The 15,726-nt window shown below is 51.0% G+C and overlaps 2 protein-coding genes across 2 annotated transcripts; both read left to right on the forward strand.

Moving 5' to 3' along the window:
• Positions 1-1,398: 1,398 nt before the first annotated feature.
• RSAD1 (radical S-adenosyl methionine domain containing 1) lies at positions 1,399-4,541 on the forward strand. Its single transcript, XM_082007963.1, has 9 exons — positions 1,399-1,541; positions 1,926-2,059; positions 2,136-2,340; positions 2,414-2,779; positions 2,864-2,927; positions 3,023-3,170; positions 3,241-3,295; positions 3,371-3,474; positions 3,549-4,541. Exons 1-9 carry the CDS (start codon positions 1,407-1,409, stop codon positions 3,781-3,783), a joined length of 1,446 nt encoding a protein of 481 aa, XP_081864089.1. The 5' UTR covers positions 1,399-1,406; the 3' UTR covers positions 3,784-4,541.
• MYCBPAP (MYCBP associated protein) lies at positions 4,020-15,600 on the forward strand (the record flags this gene model as incomplete). The annotated part of the gene is made up of 19 exons (XM_082008281.1): positions 4,020-4,113; positions 4,846-4,967; positions 5,534-5,693; positions 5,802-5,902; positions 6,396-6,570; positions 6,872-6,987; positions 7,707-7,857; positions 8,118-8,233; positions 8,941-9,041; positions 9,700-9,811; positions 10,166-10,355; positions 10,870-11,057; positions 11,625-11,771; positions 11,951-12,235; positions 12,995-13,116; positions 13,866-13,981; positions 14,475-14,608; positions 14,813-14,992; positions 15,496-15,600. 19 exons carry the CDS (start codon positions 4,020-4,022, stop codon positions 15,598-15,600), a joined length of 2,715 nt encoding a protein of 904 aa, XP_081864407.1.
• Between the last annotated feature and the right edge of the window lie 126 nt (positions 15,601-15,726).

Raw genomic sequence — 15,726 nt, forward strand, 5'->3', positions numbered from 1 at the left:
TCAGCGAGGTCTCGATCCTGGACCTCCCAGCTGGACTGTGGGCTCTACCCATGGAAGCAGACCAAGTGGACAACAAGCCCATAGCTCGTGCCTGCTTTCTGAAAGAAAAACATGTTCGTGTCAGACCCTTTCCCTGCGGTGTCTCTCCAGCAAGCTCCTCCACGCTTCCCAAACCACTCATGGGGCTGGCGTCAGTGCCTTTCACCGGCTTCACCTCTGCCCACCCCAGCGTAAGTGGGATGTGTGCATGCAAAACTCCGCTCTTCTTCCTGCCCTGGTTTTAAGACCCTTGTAAACCCTCCTTCCCGGAGGAGGAACTGTTACCTCCATTATAGCACCTGCAGCCAGCGGCTCAGGCTGAGGGCTAGGGAAGGACTTTTTACCTTCTTTTGCTTCCCGCAGCATTAGCCCGGGTGCAGGACAGGTTTGCAGTGAGAGGAGTTTCTCCTCTGGTTCCTGTCTGATAAATAACGTCACCTCTGCACAGGGTACTCACCGTCATGGGGGGGTTGCAGGTAAGAAATGAAGGTGAAGTCAGCCCTGGCTTGCGTGGGTAGACACACTGCTGAGAAACACAGCGAGCACTGGTCACAGCCAGCACCATGCACATGCCCCCATCACCCCGTCCCTGCTCCCCCGAGCTCCGCTCCTGGCCCGGGAGCGGTCCTGCACCATCCATGGGTGCCTGGGAAGCTTTCCCTGCCATCCCCTTCCCCAGGGGCCATACAGCCCTGGCCGGCCAGACCTCCTGAGCTGGCCCACGACCACCCCAGCTCCTCAGGACGACGCGGCCCTGTCTGCAAATACTCACGGGAGGGAAAAAGCCGACCCTCATGGCTGGTAGCATGGCCTCAGGGTGCAGGGCTGCAGGCAGGCTCCAGGGCTTCTGCGCTTCCCCACACCAGGGTCCCGCTCTTATAGCGCTGCTGCCAGCCTGGAAAATCCCGGCAGCCGGGGGCTCTTCCCGGGGAGGAAGGGTTACGTCAGGCGTGGGTTACATCGAACTACCCGCTCCTGGCCTGAAAACAGGAATCTGCTGCCACGGTCTTTGTCATGGGCGTTTCTCACTTCTCCATGGCTATTAATAGCACGAATTAAGAAAAAATAACGGCTGGGCCAGTCAGCGCTGGGTTTGCACAATGCGGCTGCCTTCGCAGGACCGCTGAGCAGCCCCTGCCCTGGAAAGCCCTTCGCCAGCCCCGGCGGGGCGGCGGGGGCGGCGGCCGGGGATGCCCGTGAGCCCGGGACGGCATCGGGGGAGGACGCCGGCACCGCTGGAAGCCGAGGGCTCTGCCCTCCCTCTCCCTCGCTCTTCCCTTCCCCACCGTCCCGGCAGTGCCGTACCCCCGGAGGGCGGCCCGGGGCCGGTGCCCGCCTCGGGGCGGTGCCGCCGCCCGCAGGCCCCGATGGCGGCGCGGAGCTGGCGGCCGGCGGCGGCGATCGCTGCGGCGGGGCCCGGCGGGGGCGGCCCGGGACGGGCTCCGGGATCGGGTCCCGCCTCGGAACCGGCCGCCCCTGCCACAGCCGCGCTCTACGTGCACGTGAGCGGGGGACCCCGGGGCTTGCACACGCGTGGGGGTGCACGTGGGACCGGGGGCTTGCACACGCGAGGGCACAGATGGAACCTGGGGACTTGCACACGTTGGGGGGTGAATGCGGGACCTTGGGGCTTGCACACGTGTGGGTGCATGCAGGACCCCGGGGCTTGCACATGTTGGGGGCCATCCTGGCCTTGCACGTGTCATGGGGCACGCGTGGGGGGTGCTGAGGGGGTCCCCGAGCTGTGCACATGAAGGGTGGCACCCCGGGGGCACACCCCCTGTGCTCCTGGGGCTGGTGGGGCCTGTGCATGGGGCTGTTTCCACCCAAAGCGGGGTGGCCGGGGCTGGGGACCCAGCCACCCCCATGGCGCCCCGTGCCCGCAGTGGCCCTACTGCCGCAAGCGCTGCTCCTACTGCAACTTCAACAAGTACGTGGTGCCGGCAGTGGACGAGGCGGCCGTGCGCGCATGCCTGGTGCGGGAGGCACGCACCCTGCTCCGCCTCAGCCAGGTGCAGAGGTGGGTGCACAGCGGGGGCTCACGGGGGGGCCCTTCAGCAGCCACCCGCAGGCTCCCCACACCATCTGCCCTACAGTGTCCCCTCTGTCTTTTTCGGTGGGGGCACCCCCAGCCTGGCCAGCCCCTGCACCATCGCAGCTGTGCTGGAGGCCATCGCAGGGGCTGCCCACCTCCCCGCTGGCGCAGAGGTCACGCTGGAGGCCAACCCTGGCTCTGCCAGCACACCGCGCCTCGCTGCCTTCAGGGCGGCCGGTGTCAACCGCCTCTCCATCGGCGTCCAGGTGAGAGGTACTTCCCCCATCCTGTCCGCTGCAGCCCCCCGTGCCCACTACTGCCACTGCGCTCCCTCCACAGTCACTGGACGATGTTGACCTGCGGCTACTGGGCCGGGAGCACACAGCGGCGGAGGCGTGGGCGGCCGTGGAGGCGGCACGGGAGCTCTTTCCCGGCCGAACCTCCCTCGACCTCCTCTTTGGGCTGCCGGGGCAGAGCTGGGGCGCCTGGGCCCGCGGGCTGGAGGCAGCGCTGGAGCTCTGTGACAACCACATCTCCCTGTACCAGCTAACGCTGGAGCAGGGCACAGCACTGGCGGGACAGGTCTGGGAGGGGGCCCTGCCCACGCCGCCCCAGGACCTCCTGGCCAACATGTACCGGACTGCCCGTGCCATGCTGGTGGCTGCTGGCTTCCGACACTATGAGGTCTCCAATTTTGCAAGGAAGGTGGGGTGCCCCCCATACCATGCCCCCCATACCCCTTCCGTCATGCTCAGTCCCCCCCTCACCCCATGCAATGCTCTCCCCCAGGGCGCCCTTAGCACCCACAACCTCTCGTACTGGCGGGCCGAGCAGTACATCGGCGTGGGGCCAGGTAAGCCAGGGTGATAGAGATTGGCAGGGTGACGGGTGGCATGCATGGCCCTGTGTGCCCCCTGAGCTCCTTTGTGTCCCCCCGTGCCAATTCAGGGGCGCACGGGCGGTTTGTGCCATGGGGAGAGGGCGGCCGCAGCCGGGAGGCTCGTGTCCAGACGCTGGAGCCCAACACCTGGATGCGCGAGGTGCAGAGCTGGGGGCATGGCACCAGGAGGAGGGTGGTGCTGAGCCAGCTGGAGCAGTGAGTACTGGGACCCCCTCTGCGCCCCCTCCCCTGCCATGCTGCCCCACAGCTCTCCGTGTGCCCGCAGGCTGGAGGAGGTGCTCGCCCTGGGACTGCGCACAGATGAGGGCATCACGCATGAGGTGAGGTGCCTTGCGTGGGGAGAACCCAGCATGGTCCTGCTGCTAATGACCCACCACTAATGACCTGGCACACAGCACTGGGGACGCTTCTCCCCCCACCTCAGCCTGGAGGCTGTGTTCGGGGTGCCAGGGGAGGCGAAGGATCTACAGCAGCACGGCTGGCTTGTCCTGGATGGCAGGTGAGCCCTGGGGGTGCCGTGGTGGGCAGGGGCTCCCGTGCAGCACCAGGGCTCAGCCATGGCATCTTCCCCAGCGGCCTGCGGTGCACCTGGGAGGGCCTGGCCCTGCTGGACTCCCTGCTGCCCGACCTGCTCTGCCAGCTCCAGCGCTGCTGGGCCCTGCCAGCCGCCCCAGTGCACCCCGGACCGGGAGCTGTGCCTAGCCGTGGTGGCATGGCTCCGAGGAGCCCGACGGGGGACCGGGCTGATGGGGACGCCGTGGGGCGCACTGGGCTCGTGGGGATTGTAAGTGGCGGGCGCAGAGAATAAAAAGCGAGAGTTATGTGCTGTCTGAGAGAGGTGTTGGGGGCCGTGGGGGGTCGCTTCCCGCAGGTGCTGAAGGCCCCGGTCGTACGGCGCTGCAGGCCCAGCTAGGCCGCTGCCGCACTGCGCATGCGGAGAGCTCCGACCTCGCGGCGCGGGCGGCTGACCATACGGCGGGTGGTACCGTCCCACCTTCCGGAAGCAGCACTATAGAGTGGCGGCGGCGGGTGCCGCTCTAGGCGATGCGGACGGCTTCTCGGTGGTGTGCGCGGGCGGCGTTGCCATGGCGGCCGGGCGAGGAGCGGGCCGGCGGCGGCGGGCACGCCCCGGGCCTGGGTTGTGCCCTCGGCGCGGCCGCGGCCTCGGCCTCTCTCGCACGGCCTGGGGATCCGAGCCACCATAAACAGCCCTTCGCCACGTAGCGACCCCCGTTTTCCTTTATTATTCCTTTTTTTTTTTTTTTTTTTTTTTTAACCTGGAAGGACTACATAATGCCACGCGTGTCAAGGAGCCAGGCCCAGCTGGAGGGACTTGCAGGTTAAGAATATAGGGAGAAACAAATGCCCGGTGGGATTGCCTCAGCTGCGGCCCTGCCTGGTGCGGCCTGTGCCGGGGATCGCTGCCCTGCGCCTGGCTCGGCAGGGGTTTCACTATGGCAGAGCGGTTTTGCTATTTAGGAGCTCTGGCCATCCAATGGTTTGCTGTCTGAGTCGTCCTTGGTGAGCATAGTGCAGCTGTGCGGCAAACTTTGTGCTTGCAGCTGGAGCAGGAACCTTCCCAGGAGTTTGTTCTTCTACCAGTGGGAAGCACAGGCTGTATTTCTTTCATCAGTTGTCTCTCATCTAGAATAAAGTGTGAGACAGTTGAATCCTAGTGGCCCACTTTGATCATGTAGCTTTTCAGAGTTTGATTTTCCAATCATACGAGATGCTGAATTTAGTTGTTCTGTGCAACCTTAAAAAAGAAACCCTAAAACATAGTTCAGCTGGAAAGGAATAAGCAGGCTGAAAGAGGAAGATGGGGTTTCCTTGGGGGAACGAAGAGGAGGTCTTTTTATCTGTTTTTCAGACAAGAAGGAAAAGACACATGAACTGTCCTCAACAATTGCAGAAGAGCCTGAGCCCATTTCATGTGTTCTACAAGGAGATGACATCCAGGCACTTGCAGTTAAGGTGGAGGACCTGGAGAAAGTATGTATTTTTACTAATAGAAACAGCTACCTCACCTGAAACTCTCCTTTTATTTTGTGTGTTTAACAGCGGATCCTGTCCATTTACTTAAACCAAAACCCACCCTTTGAGTTCAGTTCTCATTCCATGTGTCTGTACTGCTTTTTATGACTATAAAGGATTATCGATCCTTACACAAGCTTTTCAAATGGAAAGATGCCTGCCCTTTCAAAATTACATTTCCAACTTTCTAGCCTAATAAGATGTGTAATTTGTGTAGTAACTATTACCACTTCCCTTACAAAACTTGGGTCAAACTGCGTGAGAGGCAGCATTTGCCACCAAATGACACAGCAAAAAACTATTGGGAAAGCAATTTAAAACTCTTTTCCCTGGCCCAGTTATGAAGCGGAGTCCAGAAGAGTAAGACAGTAACTAAGCTGGTATCTCCACAGTCATGTAACATGCCTCTTAGGGGAGGAACAGCCTGTACTGATATGACTTCTCTGCATGTCCTAGAAGGCTCAGAAAGAATGAAGGAGAGTCAGTATGTACCTAACTGCACTGTGACTGTTTATTTTCTGAAGCTCCATGCTCCACACCTTCCCCATGATGGTGGGAGAATTCCAGTTAGGAGGAAATACCTCGTTCGGAAACATCAACCCAAAGAGACAAAGGCGGCAGCACATTTCCTTGTAGCATATCCTGCTTTCCCAAAGGCACCCAGGGAACCACTGAGTTTTTCTGGTAGGGCTAAACTTCACGTGTTTGACTTTTGGTTTTGCCAAGCTTGGCTTTATTGACGTGACTTGGGGATTGTTTGTTTTCTTTGGGGGTTTTTTTGTTGTGTTGTAGGACCAGGACTGTTTGATGGCTGTGAAGAGATTCTCCCCCATCACATTTTGGGAAGTCTCCAGGAGTTCAAGGTGGAAGCCTTGGCCAGAGGAAACACTCAGGTTGGTTTGTAAAGTTACGAAAATGCTGCTGCGCGGCACTTTTCTAGAGGTGGAGTGCGGTGCCTACAGTACCTTTCAATGCTTTTCAGCACCTATTAGGAACAGGTCAGGCCTGAGGTGTGGTTTTCCCAGCCTCGTCATACTCTGCAGAGAGGGCTTGCCTTCAGAGAAACTGCACCAGCAGGTTTTGAAGTCCTGTGTGCAGGAGGAGGTCATGGAGGGAAGAGTTATAGAGGCTTCCTCTTCCATATGTGCATCAGACTCACAAGGGAAGAGCTGATGTTGCAGCAATGCCATTGCTCGAGTCTGATTACTCAGCTAAATAAACCCGTCCATTGTTTCTGAGTGTGTTCCTAATGCTCTATTTTTGTTCCTCTCAGAGTGATCAGGTAAAAGTACTGTCAATCTGGAGAATTCTTTTCTCCTCTCCCATTCTCGCTGTGGTGGCAGTGTGTGCATGGAGAGATTAGTTTAATGTTTCCATTCTCTTCAGATAGCAGATTTTATTGAGGCTTCTCATCAAGATGTTACTGCAGTAGCTTTAAAAGAGGAACATGGAGGAGAGAAGAAGAAAAAGGTTCATCAGACACCACTAGCAGAGCATAAAGCTCTCCAGAACTGGCACCGTAATATGGCAATCAGGAAAAAGCAGGAGAAATATCTAGGAGGTGAGAAAAGCTGAGGCCTTATTCTGTGAAATTCTGTGTGCAGCTGGGGGAGGTTTGATGGCACCACAACAAACTGTAATGGTCATAGCCACCTGGGGTTAATCCTGTTGCATGTTCTCAGAGCTCCCTGCGCTGCTAGTGCTAGCGACCATGGCTGCTGTGGGGAGGTGAGCTGGTGGGTCTGGCTCAGGGAAGGGCAGTGGATTTGGTGGGGGACAGTGTAAGGGGGTTACACATGAACAGTTGGTAAAGGGTGTGCCCAGAAGTGCAGCACCAATGATTTGATGCTCCTTCTTTGTAGAAGTTCTTCAGAGGCCAGAGAATGAATTGCTGATGAGCATCTCAGAGGATTACAGGCAAATTCAGGAAGAACGTGACCTCATTGACCGGAGTCTCCCTGCCCTGCTTCCTGGAAAGGTGAGAACCCCACTTCCTCTGCATCCTCATTGCTCTGTTGTGAAAGAGCTAAGACGCTGGTGTTATGAGTAACATCTCTGAAGATCTGTCATTAGGCATTTATCAAAGCCACTCTAAGTCCTTCAGCCTAGTGTGCAAGCAGAGCTTTCAGTGACTTTAAAAACAAAAACATGAACTGTGCTGTCTGTACTAGTCAGAGGAAAGTGGCGGTGTGCTTTGGCTCCTTGCTAACGAGCTGCTGTACATGGGCAAATGCCATTTCTTGATTATCACCAAAGATTGTTATGCACTGGGAAGTGGCGTGGGGATGTGCCGCAATTGCTGTTCCAGGGACAGAAAGATCTGATAGCTTCAGGCTTGAATTTTAGTGATTGCTGTGGAGAAAAGGGTATGGGTAAGTCAGGAGGATTATGGGAGTATACTATGTTAAAATTATTTTTTTACATTTATAGCACTATCAAAGAATTTGCATTTGTGTGAGGCTTTATTTTAATACCATTCAACCTTCATGTAGCACTAGATAGGGAGAGTTCTTCTGTCTTTGACAGCAGCCTGATAGAAATTTTGGCTTGCCCTGCAGAAAGCTGTAATTTATAGACATTTAAAATGTTCGTATAAGCAGAGTTAGACCCCTTCTTTGTAGCTTCTACTCCCTGTGAAAATAGCAGGCAGCCGTCTGCCTCTGAAGGCATCAGTGGGAGCCTTATTTTCTGCCCTAGGGCTACCGAAGAGGAAGCGAGTTCTGGAGCCAGCCGGAGCGTATTGGAGATGAACTCACCGGTTTGACAATGACACTGACTCAGAGAGAACGCGGCTACCCAGAGCCAGTCACTCATGTGGGGAAACCCCACACTGTCCATATGGAAACGGGTAAGGGAACATCGGCAGAGAGGTGATTCCACAGAAATGGGGTACGAGTGTAGAGGGAGCAGCAGAAAGAAATAGTGACTCCTGCAAGTATGGAGGTTCACATTATAGTTGTCCCTTCTGACAGCTGCAGCACAAGCTCCTTCCCAGTCATCTGTTGGACCTCCTCTGTAAAATGCCATGAGACCAAAGTTTGGCAGAGAGTGAAATTAATAGGCATGTGGGTATGTAGACAGTGAGCTCTTGTATGGGTATTTCCACAGGTCTGAAGCCTCCAAAGAGGATCCCTTTCCATCTAACCTGGGATAAGAGTCTTTTCCTGAAACATCGACGGCAGGAGCTAAAATCTGTCCTAGAGGAACTAAATTTTTATAAGCCGGTAAGACCAGAGGAGCCAGGACATTCTTTGCATCTCTTGTCAGATGCTGTAGAGTAACATGAAATGGCCAAGAGCTGGAGCTGAAAAAGCATTAGGAATCTAAAACTTGGCCCCACAGTAGTTCTCTTGGAAGTTCCCACATTTCCAAAGGGCCACACCCATGAAAGAGTTGTCTAGCCTCCCTAAATGTTGCATGGAGTGGTCTAGGAGCGTCAGAATGGGAACACAAACCAGCAGCATGCAGCTGCCAAAACCTAGGCAATAAAAAAAACCTGCCAAATGCTGGTGTAGGACTTTGATACTTGACTCTGCCTCAGGGCAGAAGGAAGACACCTTTGCCCAGGTGGAAGACACACATCCAAAATCTTCTCCTGAAGTCAGATAGCCCCTCTTAAAAACTGAACAAATCTCACTATTCTCTTTCTGAAACCCGGCTCTGGGGATAAGAGATGTGTGTGAAGGAGATTTTTCCAATCCATGCAGCTTTTGTAGTGGGTAATGCAGTCATCTAGGATTTTTAGGAGACCCAGAATCAGTTTCTTCCTCTGTCTTTTAAACATTGGTTCGATACCTCTGGAAACCATTGTAGGAGCAAGATACCTGAATATTTACTTTACTGGATTCAGTTGCTGCATTTGTCTAGTATTTTAACTTCCCATCTGTATAAAAAGGGAAATTGTGAGTTGGTCATTTTTCTGTATGTCCAGGATCTGGATGGACTGGAGGTGATTGGTAAAGGGCAGCCTTTCACATCTGTCTCAGCAGAGCCTTTTCCACGTTCTACCACTTCTGAAGAGTCTGAGACCCTGTAAGTTTTACTTCATGGCAGAAATAAAGAATTTTGGGTATCAATCTGCAAGGGTATCCTTAACTGTCCTTATCCAGAATGCAGAGGAGTCTCCACTGGGGCACAATAAAAGGCATATTCTTATATTAAAGTCACCAGATTTAGGAATCGATTAGTTCCCTTGTGCCTTGGGGCCTTGTGTCTAGGGACCAAAAATCAGAGAAGTTTGGTTTTTTTGAGGCTCTTCCTTCAGTCTTCCCTCTGTGTGGCTCCGAAGCCACACCACATTAGTCAGGGTGGGTATTCTGCTCTAAATTACCTCCACCTAGTTGTCTTTTTCCAGCCTTCCACTTCCATCATCGATTTGCCCTTTTTTCCCCCCATGCCGTCCATATGTAACGGGCACAACCTGAGGGCATCTTCTCCTTATTCAGTCATGTACCCTTGGCCTTCCTTAGGCAGGTGTCATTCTTTAATGTTCTGGCTGTCCTGTCCTCCTTGATGGTGAGAAGTCACTAGCTGGAGTTTACCACATCTGCAGGGCTCTGTCTCTAAAGAGACGATGTGGAAAAGCATTAGCTGGGATTGTTTCTTACAGGGTCTTGTAAATCACCCCTGGTTCTCCCCTCTTTGCAAGTGAATTTCACTCAATGAAAAGGCTGGCACTTGTTTTCTTTAGCAGCGACGCCTCAAGGGACTACCCCGACATGGTTCCAGAAGCAGTACTGGGTCCCTCTTTGAATTTCTGTGGCCAACCTGCTCGTTGGATCAACTGCATCACTTCTTGCAGGGTAATTGTGCACTTTTTATTGTTTAGTCAAGCTAAGCCTGCTTGAGTTCCCAAGTCACAGCTGTACAATGAGATGTACAATTCTCCCAGGCCAGAGAATGGGGGATTTATTCTGGGCATAATAGAGTATCCCTACGTTTGCTATGGAGAGATCTAGAAACAGAACGCGTTGTGCTCTCTGGTGTGAAGCTCAGATTCCCAGGCTCTTTCTGTGTAATGGCCGCTTCATTGGACCTGCCTTACAAGTTATCCTACCAAGGCTCAACCCCTTATTTGTGATATGATGTCCGGCAAGGTAAATCTTGCCAGATAAGAGTAGAAATAGTTATCTATGTCCTTTTCCGTTTCCTTGTAGGATGAAATTGGCATTGCTGCCCGGCTCACCTTTGAGACTTTGGCTGGTGAGAAAGCTGAAAGTTCCCTGATGGTGAGCAATGATGGCACAGCTGCCATCTGGTATAACTGGATGAGGCTCCCCCAGCAGATTCCCTCCAGAGAAACCAAGGGGAAGAGGATGCAGTGTTTTTACTTTGATACCAGACCAGGTATGAGAGCTGCTGGTCTCTGAGACCTTTGTACATAGACCGGAGAGCACGTACTCAGGGGTTATCTGAGATGTGGAGTCTGACTAATGCAGAGCAAGCCTGTTGGGTGATTCTCCTTAAGAAGCCGCTCTGGGCGTCAGAGCTGATTCGCACCAAAAGAGGCAGAAGCCTTTCATAGGACTTAAAGGAAAGGAGGTTGCTCCTACTCTGAATGTAAATTGTTAGAATATTGGAGACGTGAATGATTTTCTGATGGCAAACTGGGCATAACCTGCAAGAGAGAGTACTGAGCTTGCTGTAAAAGGAGCGTGCAGTGGAAATAACACCAGTGCAGTAACATGGTGACTGGGAATAAATCTGGAAGGAGAAAAACTGCTGGATGAACTGTGATAATCAGCTAAGCTATGCGGAAAGAGTCTCATACAGAGACAAGGACACTTGGGGTGGGGTTGGAAAAGGGTCAAGTCAACCAGGTGGCTTCTTGCAGACTGATGCATTTTCTCTCTTATTTCAGGTGTGATTTTGCCTGGAGAAACTAGGGAGTTTTTCTTTCTCTTCAAGTCAGGGAGAGCAGGCATTTTCAGTGAGTCCTGGGGATTTAGAACACATCCTCTGTTATTAGGAGGAGCTCTGCTGCAGGTGACCCTTTGGGGAATTGCTGTGTATGAGGATAAATTGGCTGACCTCAGAGAGAAACTGGAGGTAACCAAGCATGTAACTGGGTAACTGTGAGCTTTGAACTTAATATGCAAATAGAGGATAAGGGTGGGAGTGGATGACATGGTATTTTTATTGCTATGCAATTAGGGCTGAGAGTGAGATGATTACTTATTTACAGAACATCTGTACATACTTGAGCAGGTTTGCTAAATAAAATGGAAGAACTCTGCAGTCTATTGTAATGTTGTTAATAAAGACACAATTGTGTCTCCTAAACTGTTCATGCTGGTCCTTTAAAGAATGAATTTTCTGTTAGTAATGAACTTCATTAGTTAGTGGGGATGGCATTATGTGTCGCACACTATGATATCAGTTAAGGTATAAATTGAAAATTACGCTACACTTTGAAAAGTATAGTTTGGGGGAGGATTTGTGGGATTTATTTGAAAAACTGTTATAAGTATCACTCTGCTTAGTGGAGTTTGCAGTTATTCTTGTTCTTGTAACCCTACATAACATATATGTGTGTTTACTAGCATGGGTGCGAATTTGCTTGTGTGTCTGTATATGGAACGGGGATTCACACATGTTCTTCTTGTGGTGCCTCAGAGCGACCTGGCTGCTCGAGAAGGTGCTACTATAGTAGAAGAGAGTCTGAAGGAACTTCTTGTCCGAATTTGGACCCCAGAGCGCCCTCCGTCTCCTGTGGATGCCTACGTCGCAGAGGAAGAGTTGTTCCACCGAAAGAATCCCGAGGTGACGTTTGCTATTTGATGGGCTACGCAGCTGAAATAGCAGGGAGGGAAGACCCCTGGGGTGGGTGCATCCCTGGGTTTCTGGAGACTGGCATAGTCTGCTGTGGTGGCTTTAACAATGCGATTTGTAGGAGAAAGGCATAACTCATTTCACTATTTACCTTTCCCCTGTTATCACAGTTGCATTATCAGCATCAAGTGGTAAAGCAGCTGCATGAACTGTGGAGAGAGCACATGACTGTTCCTTCAGCCTTTGAGGAGAAAGTGCCCTCGGGCCAGAAGAGCACTGCGGAGGGCGTGCAGTACCAGGAGAGTACCTCAGAGGCTCTCCCTGCTCCGAGCAGCACCACAGAGGTCCCAGGTTGGAAGAACAGGCTAGAGGAGGCTCCAAGTCAAATGATGAACATGGAGGAGGAAGAACCAGGCCCCTCAGGATGGAACCTTTCCTTCGAGGACTTTAAACAGGTGGTTACCCCTGTTCCCCCTTGTGCTATGACAAGCTGATGGTGTTTTCAATTCCCTACAAATAGCCTGGCCAAAGGTCTGCTTCCAACGTGCTGTTAGAGATGATTTATGATGAGTGTCACAAAAAAGCACTTCAGCTCTGCTGACCACACCCTTAGTTCTCCTGTAAAGAGATTCCCAAGAGACTTTGAGGGCTGTTGTGTGAAGAAGAAAAGAGAACCAGACAACGTAATAGATATTTTAAGCTCTTCCCCCATAGCTTTCTGTCATCCCAGGGCTGAATGCGGGGAGCAGGCTAATCCTACAGCCTCCTGGGGCTTCCCCAAAGCTGGGAGAGTCCTTCCTATTCATCAGAGCACTAAGGCGACACTCGTGACAGGCTGTGGATAAAGTACACGCCTCCTTAGATTAAAGCAAGAGTGGTTTGGATTGTGTCAGCACAGTTTTTTTGTAGTAGTCTTGGAAATCTCGCTGCTGCTTTTATAACTAATCTTGACTAGCTCACTAGAATCCCTGTTCTCCAGCACACCTGTGAAATTGCAAAGGGGCTTACTGTCAGTCTAACTGGGGGGGTGTGGGATTGTTCCCCAGATCCTGGGTGGTGTGTGCACCTTGGCCAAATCTCAGCTGGATAGGAAGCCACATCTGAGTGGTGTCCAGGAAGAGAGCTGTGGTGTGCTCTGAGCTCAGGGACCACGGCCTGGGAATGAAGACTGAGAAGAAGCGCTCCACAGACCCTGTGTTTTTCTCTCACATCAGGCTATAAAGTCAATCCCCAAGGAGGAGCAGCGAGAAGCAGCACTGACCCGGCTCAATAAGGCAGCACTGGAGCTGTGTGTTGAACAGAGGCCAACTCAGTCAGACCTTTTGTATCAAACCTGGTGCGTTACCTTTGCAAGATAAAGCTTGTAAATGCATCGTATGATCAACAGCCTTAGCAAGCTCTGTTGCAAGCGCTGTGATTCAGAGTGCAGATAATTGTATGAGGTGTAGAAGTTGTCTTTACACTCTGGTTTTTTATAGCTTAATTGTAGCAGCTGTCTGGGACCCAAATGCCCTTTTTTTTTTTTTTTTCTTTTCTGGAGATAGGTTTAGAATATTAAATTAATGTAATTTTGGGGAGTATACAAGATTATTTCTGGCAAGATTATTCTAGTCTGTGTTTATGAAACCTTTGGGTAATTTTCTGTACCCTTTTACACAGATAACTGTATGCTCCCTCATACAGTCTCTCTGTTCTTTGCTCAGGCTTTCAGACTGTAAACGTATCAACAGTGTCTAGTTGCTTCTAAGTTAGAAGGATGCAGGTTCCTCTTGGTAAACACAGAGAGCAGGTTGATGCTGATTTACCAATGTGTGTCACATTGAAGAGCAGATCTAGTTTCACAGTAATATTTATGGGTCCATATGAGCCCATTGATTTGCAAACCATTGAGACCCCAGAGGGTTCAAACATGAGGAAAGTAATGTAGCATCCCTCTGCACAGATCTTTAGATGGTGGGTGCTATTTTATTGGTTTGGTTGGACAGAGTAGCTCTCAGCTGTAAAGTGCCTTGACTCCTGGGCACAGGGTAAAACACGGTGGCAGTTGCTGTACTGTCTCCCTTCTGATTCTGATACTTTTCTCAGTCTCCAGCTGTGGCGTGAAACAATTGATGGTCTGGTGAGTCACTCTCTGAAGCTGAGATCCCTGCTTGGCTTGCCTGAGAAGAACACCTATGTAGATGTTGTTCCAGAGGAAACGGGTAAATGGTAGTTTTAGCACAGCAACCAGTTTCTGTGGACTGCTGGACATGCAGAAAACGTGCTGAATTTCAACTGGCAATTGCACCCAGTTGCCCCTCAAAACTTTTATAAGAAAATGCATCAGAAAAAATGGAAGATTGTGTGATACTAATTGTGATCTGTGGTTTGGTGTCATTAAAAAAACACCACACAAGTAAGACTTTTAATTTAGCTAGATGTAGTCATGGTTTTCACGCAGACTAATCCAGAAAACCCTGTGTCACTACTAGCTGTCTTAGAAGCTTGTTCTGATACATGTCTGAGACCTGTTCATTCCTTATTTAAACAAAGGACTCTTCAAGGTATTGTTTTTCAGTGCAGTACAGCTCAGATTAATAAAAAGAGGAAAATACATTGCAAAAGTAATGTCCTTCCACTGCATGCATGCAGTGGGCTTGTCTTTCTGGATGTGACAATGTTGCTTTTGGGTGATTGAAATTCTTTCTTTTGTAGTGGAAGTAAAGCAACCTATAAAAGCTGGAAAGGAAGACAGAATAACCACTAGGAAAGAGGAGAGAAGGTCATTTGGTGGTAAGGACAAAGAAGGCAAAAAAAGAACAACAAAGACAGCAGGGAAAGAGAAGGAGGTATGTGTTGGGATGCCTGTTGAAACCTAAGCGCTGGGGACAGTGTGGTCCATTCTGAGGCTGTGTATCCTGAGTTTGAGCTGATGTCCAACCCACTGACAGAGGTCCTGCTTCTGGGAGATGCATCTTGCAACAATCTGAAAGGTGCTTTGGTTACTTATTTTTTCTCTTTTTTTTTTTTTTTTTTCCCCTGTCCCCAAATAGGAAAGTCCAAGCAGCAGAAAGTTAAAAGATGAGAAAAAGCTGAAATCTTTCGCTTCATCACAGGAGGCCCAGGAGGGAGCACAGCCCATGGAAGCTGTAACAACAGATAGAGTAGAACCTCCTCAGGAGCAGGGGGACCCTATTTTGATTGGGACATACCAAGAAAAGCTTTATATTGAAGTGAGTCTGACCAAAGCTTATATCTTTGTTTCTTGGTTTTGTTCTTTGCTTGTAAGCTTACATTGAAGCTTATGTGGAGAGGTAGGAGTTTGTTAAACTCAGAAAACTGACAAACATATGTCTGTAATTCTGTAGCAAGGTAGTAAGTTTGACATACAAAGTAAGATGTCCTTTATTCCAGCCTGGAATCTGTTAACATAAATCCAGCCATCACATAGCCACATGCGGGATTTCTATCTGGGATGTCTTTAGCATGCTTGCAGACTCTGGAGGGATCAGCAGAATTAATTGTATCTCAGATAATGTTAAACACACTTCGTAGCCAGAGAAGTTATTACTTGAGCTAAGCTCTGTTAGCAGGCAGCCACTTGTATGTGGCTCTGTGTGTGCACATACGTAGATGTGCTCCTGTGTGAGAAACCGTCTCTCTGTCTGTCAGTCTCGTCGTCAGAATTTCTTCGTGTGTTTTCACGGCAACTGTCTTCTGTTAATTTCTGCTGCAGGTTTACGGGCTGCTGGCTTCAATGGTGAGCAAAATGGTTTCTTTATTTGAGGAACTGGAGAAGAAAGGTGCTCTAAAGTGGGAGAGTGAAGCCCTTTGTAACTAGAAATAGACTTACTTTTAAAAAATAAGTAAATAACCATATTTACACAGATCAAGTGAAGATTCTTCTTTCTGAAGTGATGCAGTGATTGCAAATACTGGGCTGCCTCGTCTCTGACATGCTGTGATG

This window comes from Phaethon aethereus, assembly GCF_964289735.1.
Source record: "Phaethon aethereus genome assembly, chromosome: 18".
In the NCBI taxonomy this organism is placed as follows: domain Eukaryota; kingdom Metazoa; phylum Chordata; class Aves; order Phaethontiformes; family Phaethontidae; genus Phaethon; species Phaethon aethereus.

Excerpts from the sequence above, each read along its gene's own strand:
- RSAD1 (XM_082007963.1), top strand. The coding sequence starts at position 1,407 with ATGGCGGCGCGGAGCTGGCGGCCGGCGGCGGCGATCGCTGCGGCGGGG. Across the intron at positions 2,341-2,413 it reads GCCTCTCCATCGGCGTCCAG|TCACTGGACGATGTTGACCT; the intron begins GTGAGAGGTACT and ends CTCCCTCCACAG. Across the intron at positions 2,780-2,863 it reads TCTCCAATTTTGCAAGGAAG|GGCGCCCTTAGCACCCACAA; the intron begins GTGGGGTGCCCC and ends GCTCTCCCCCAG.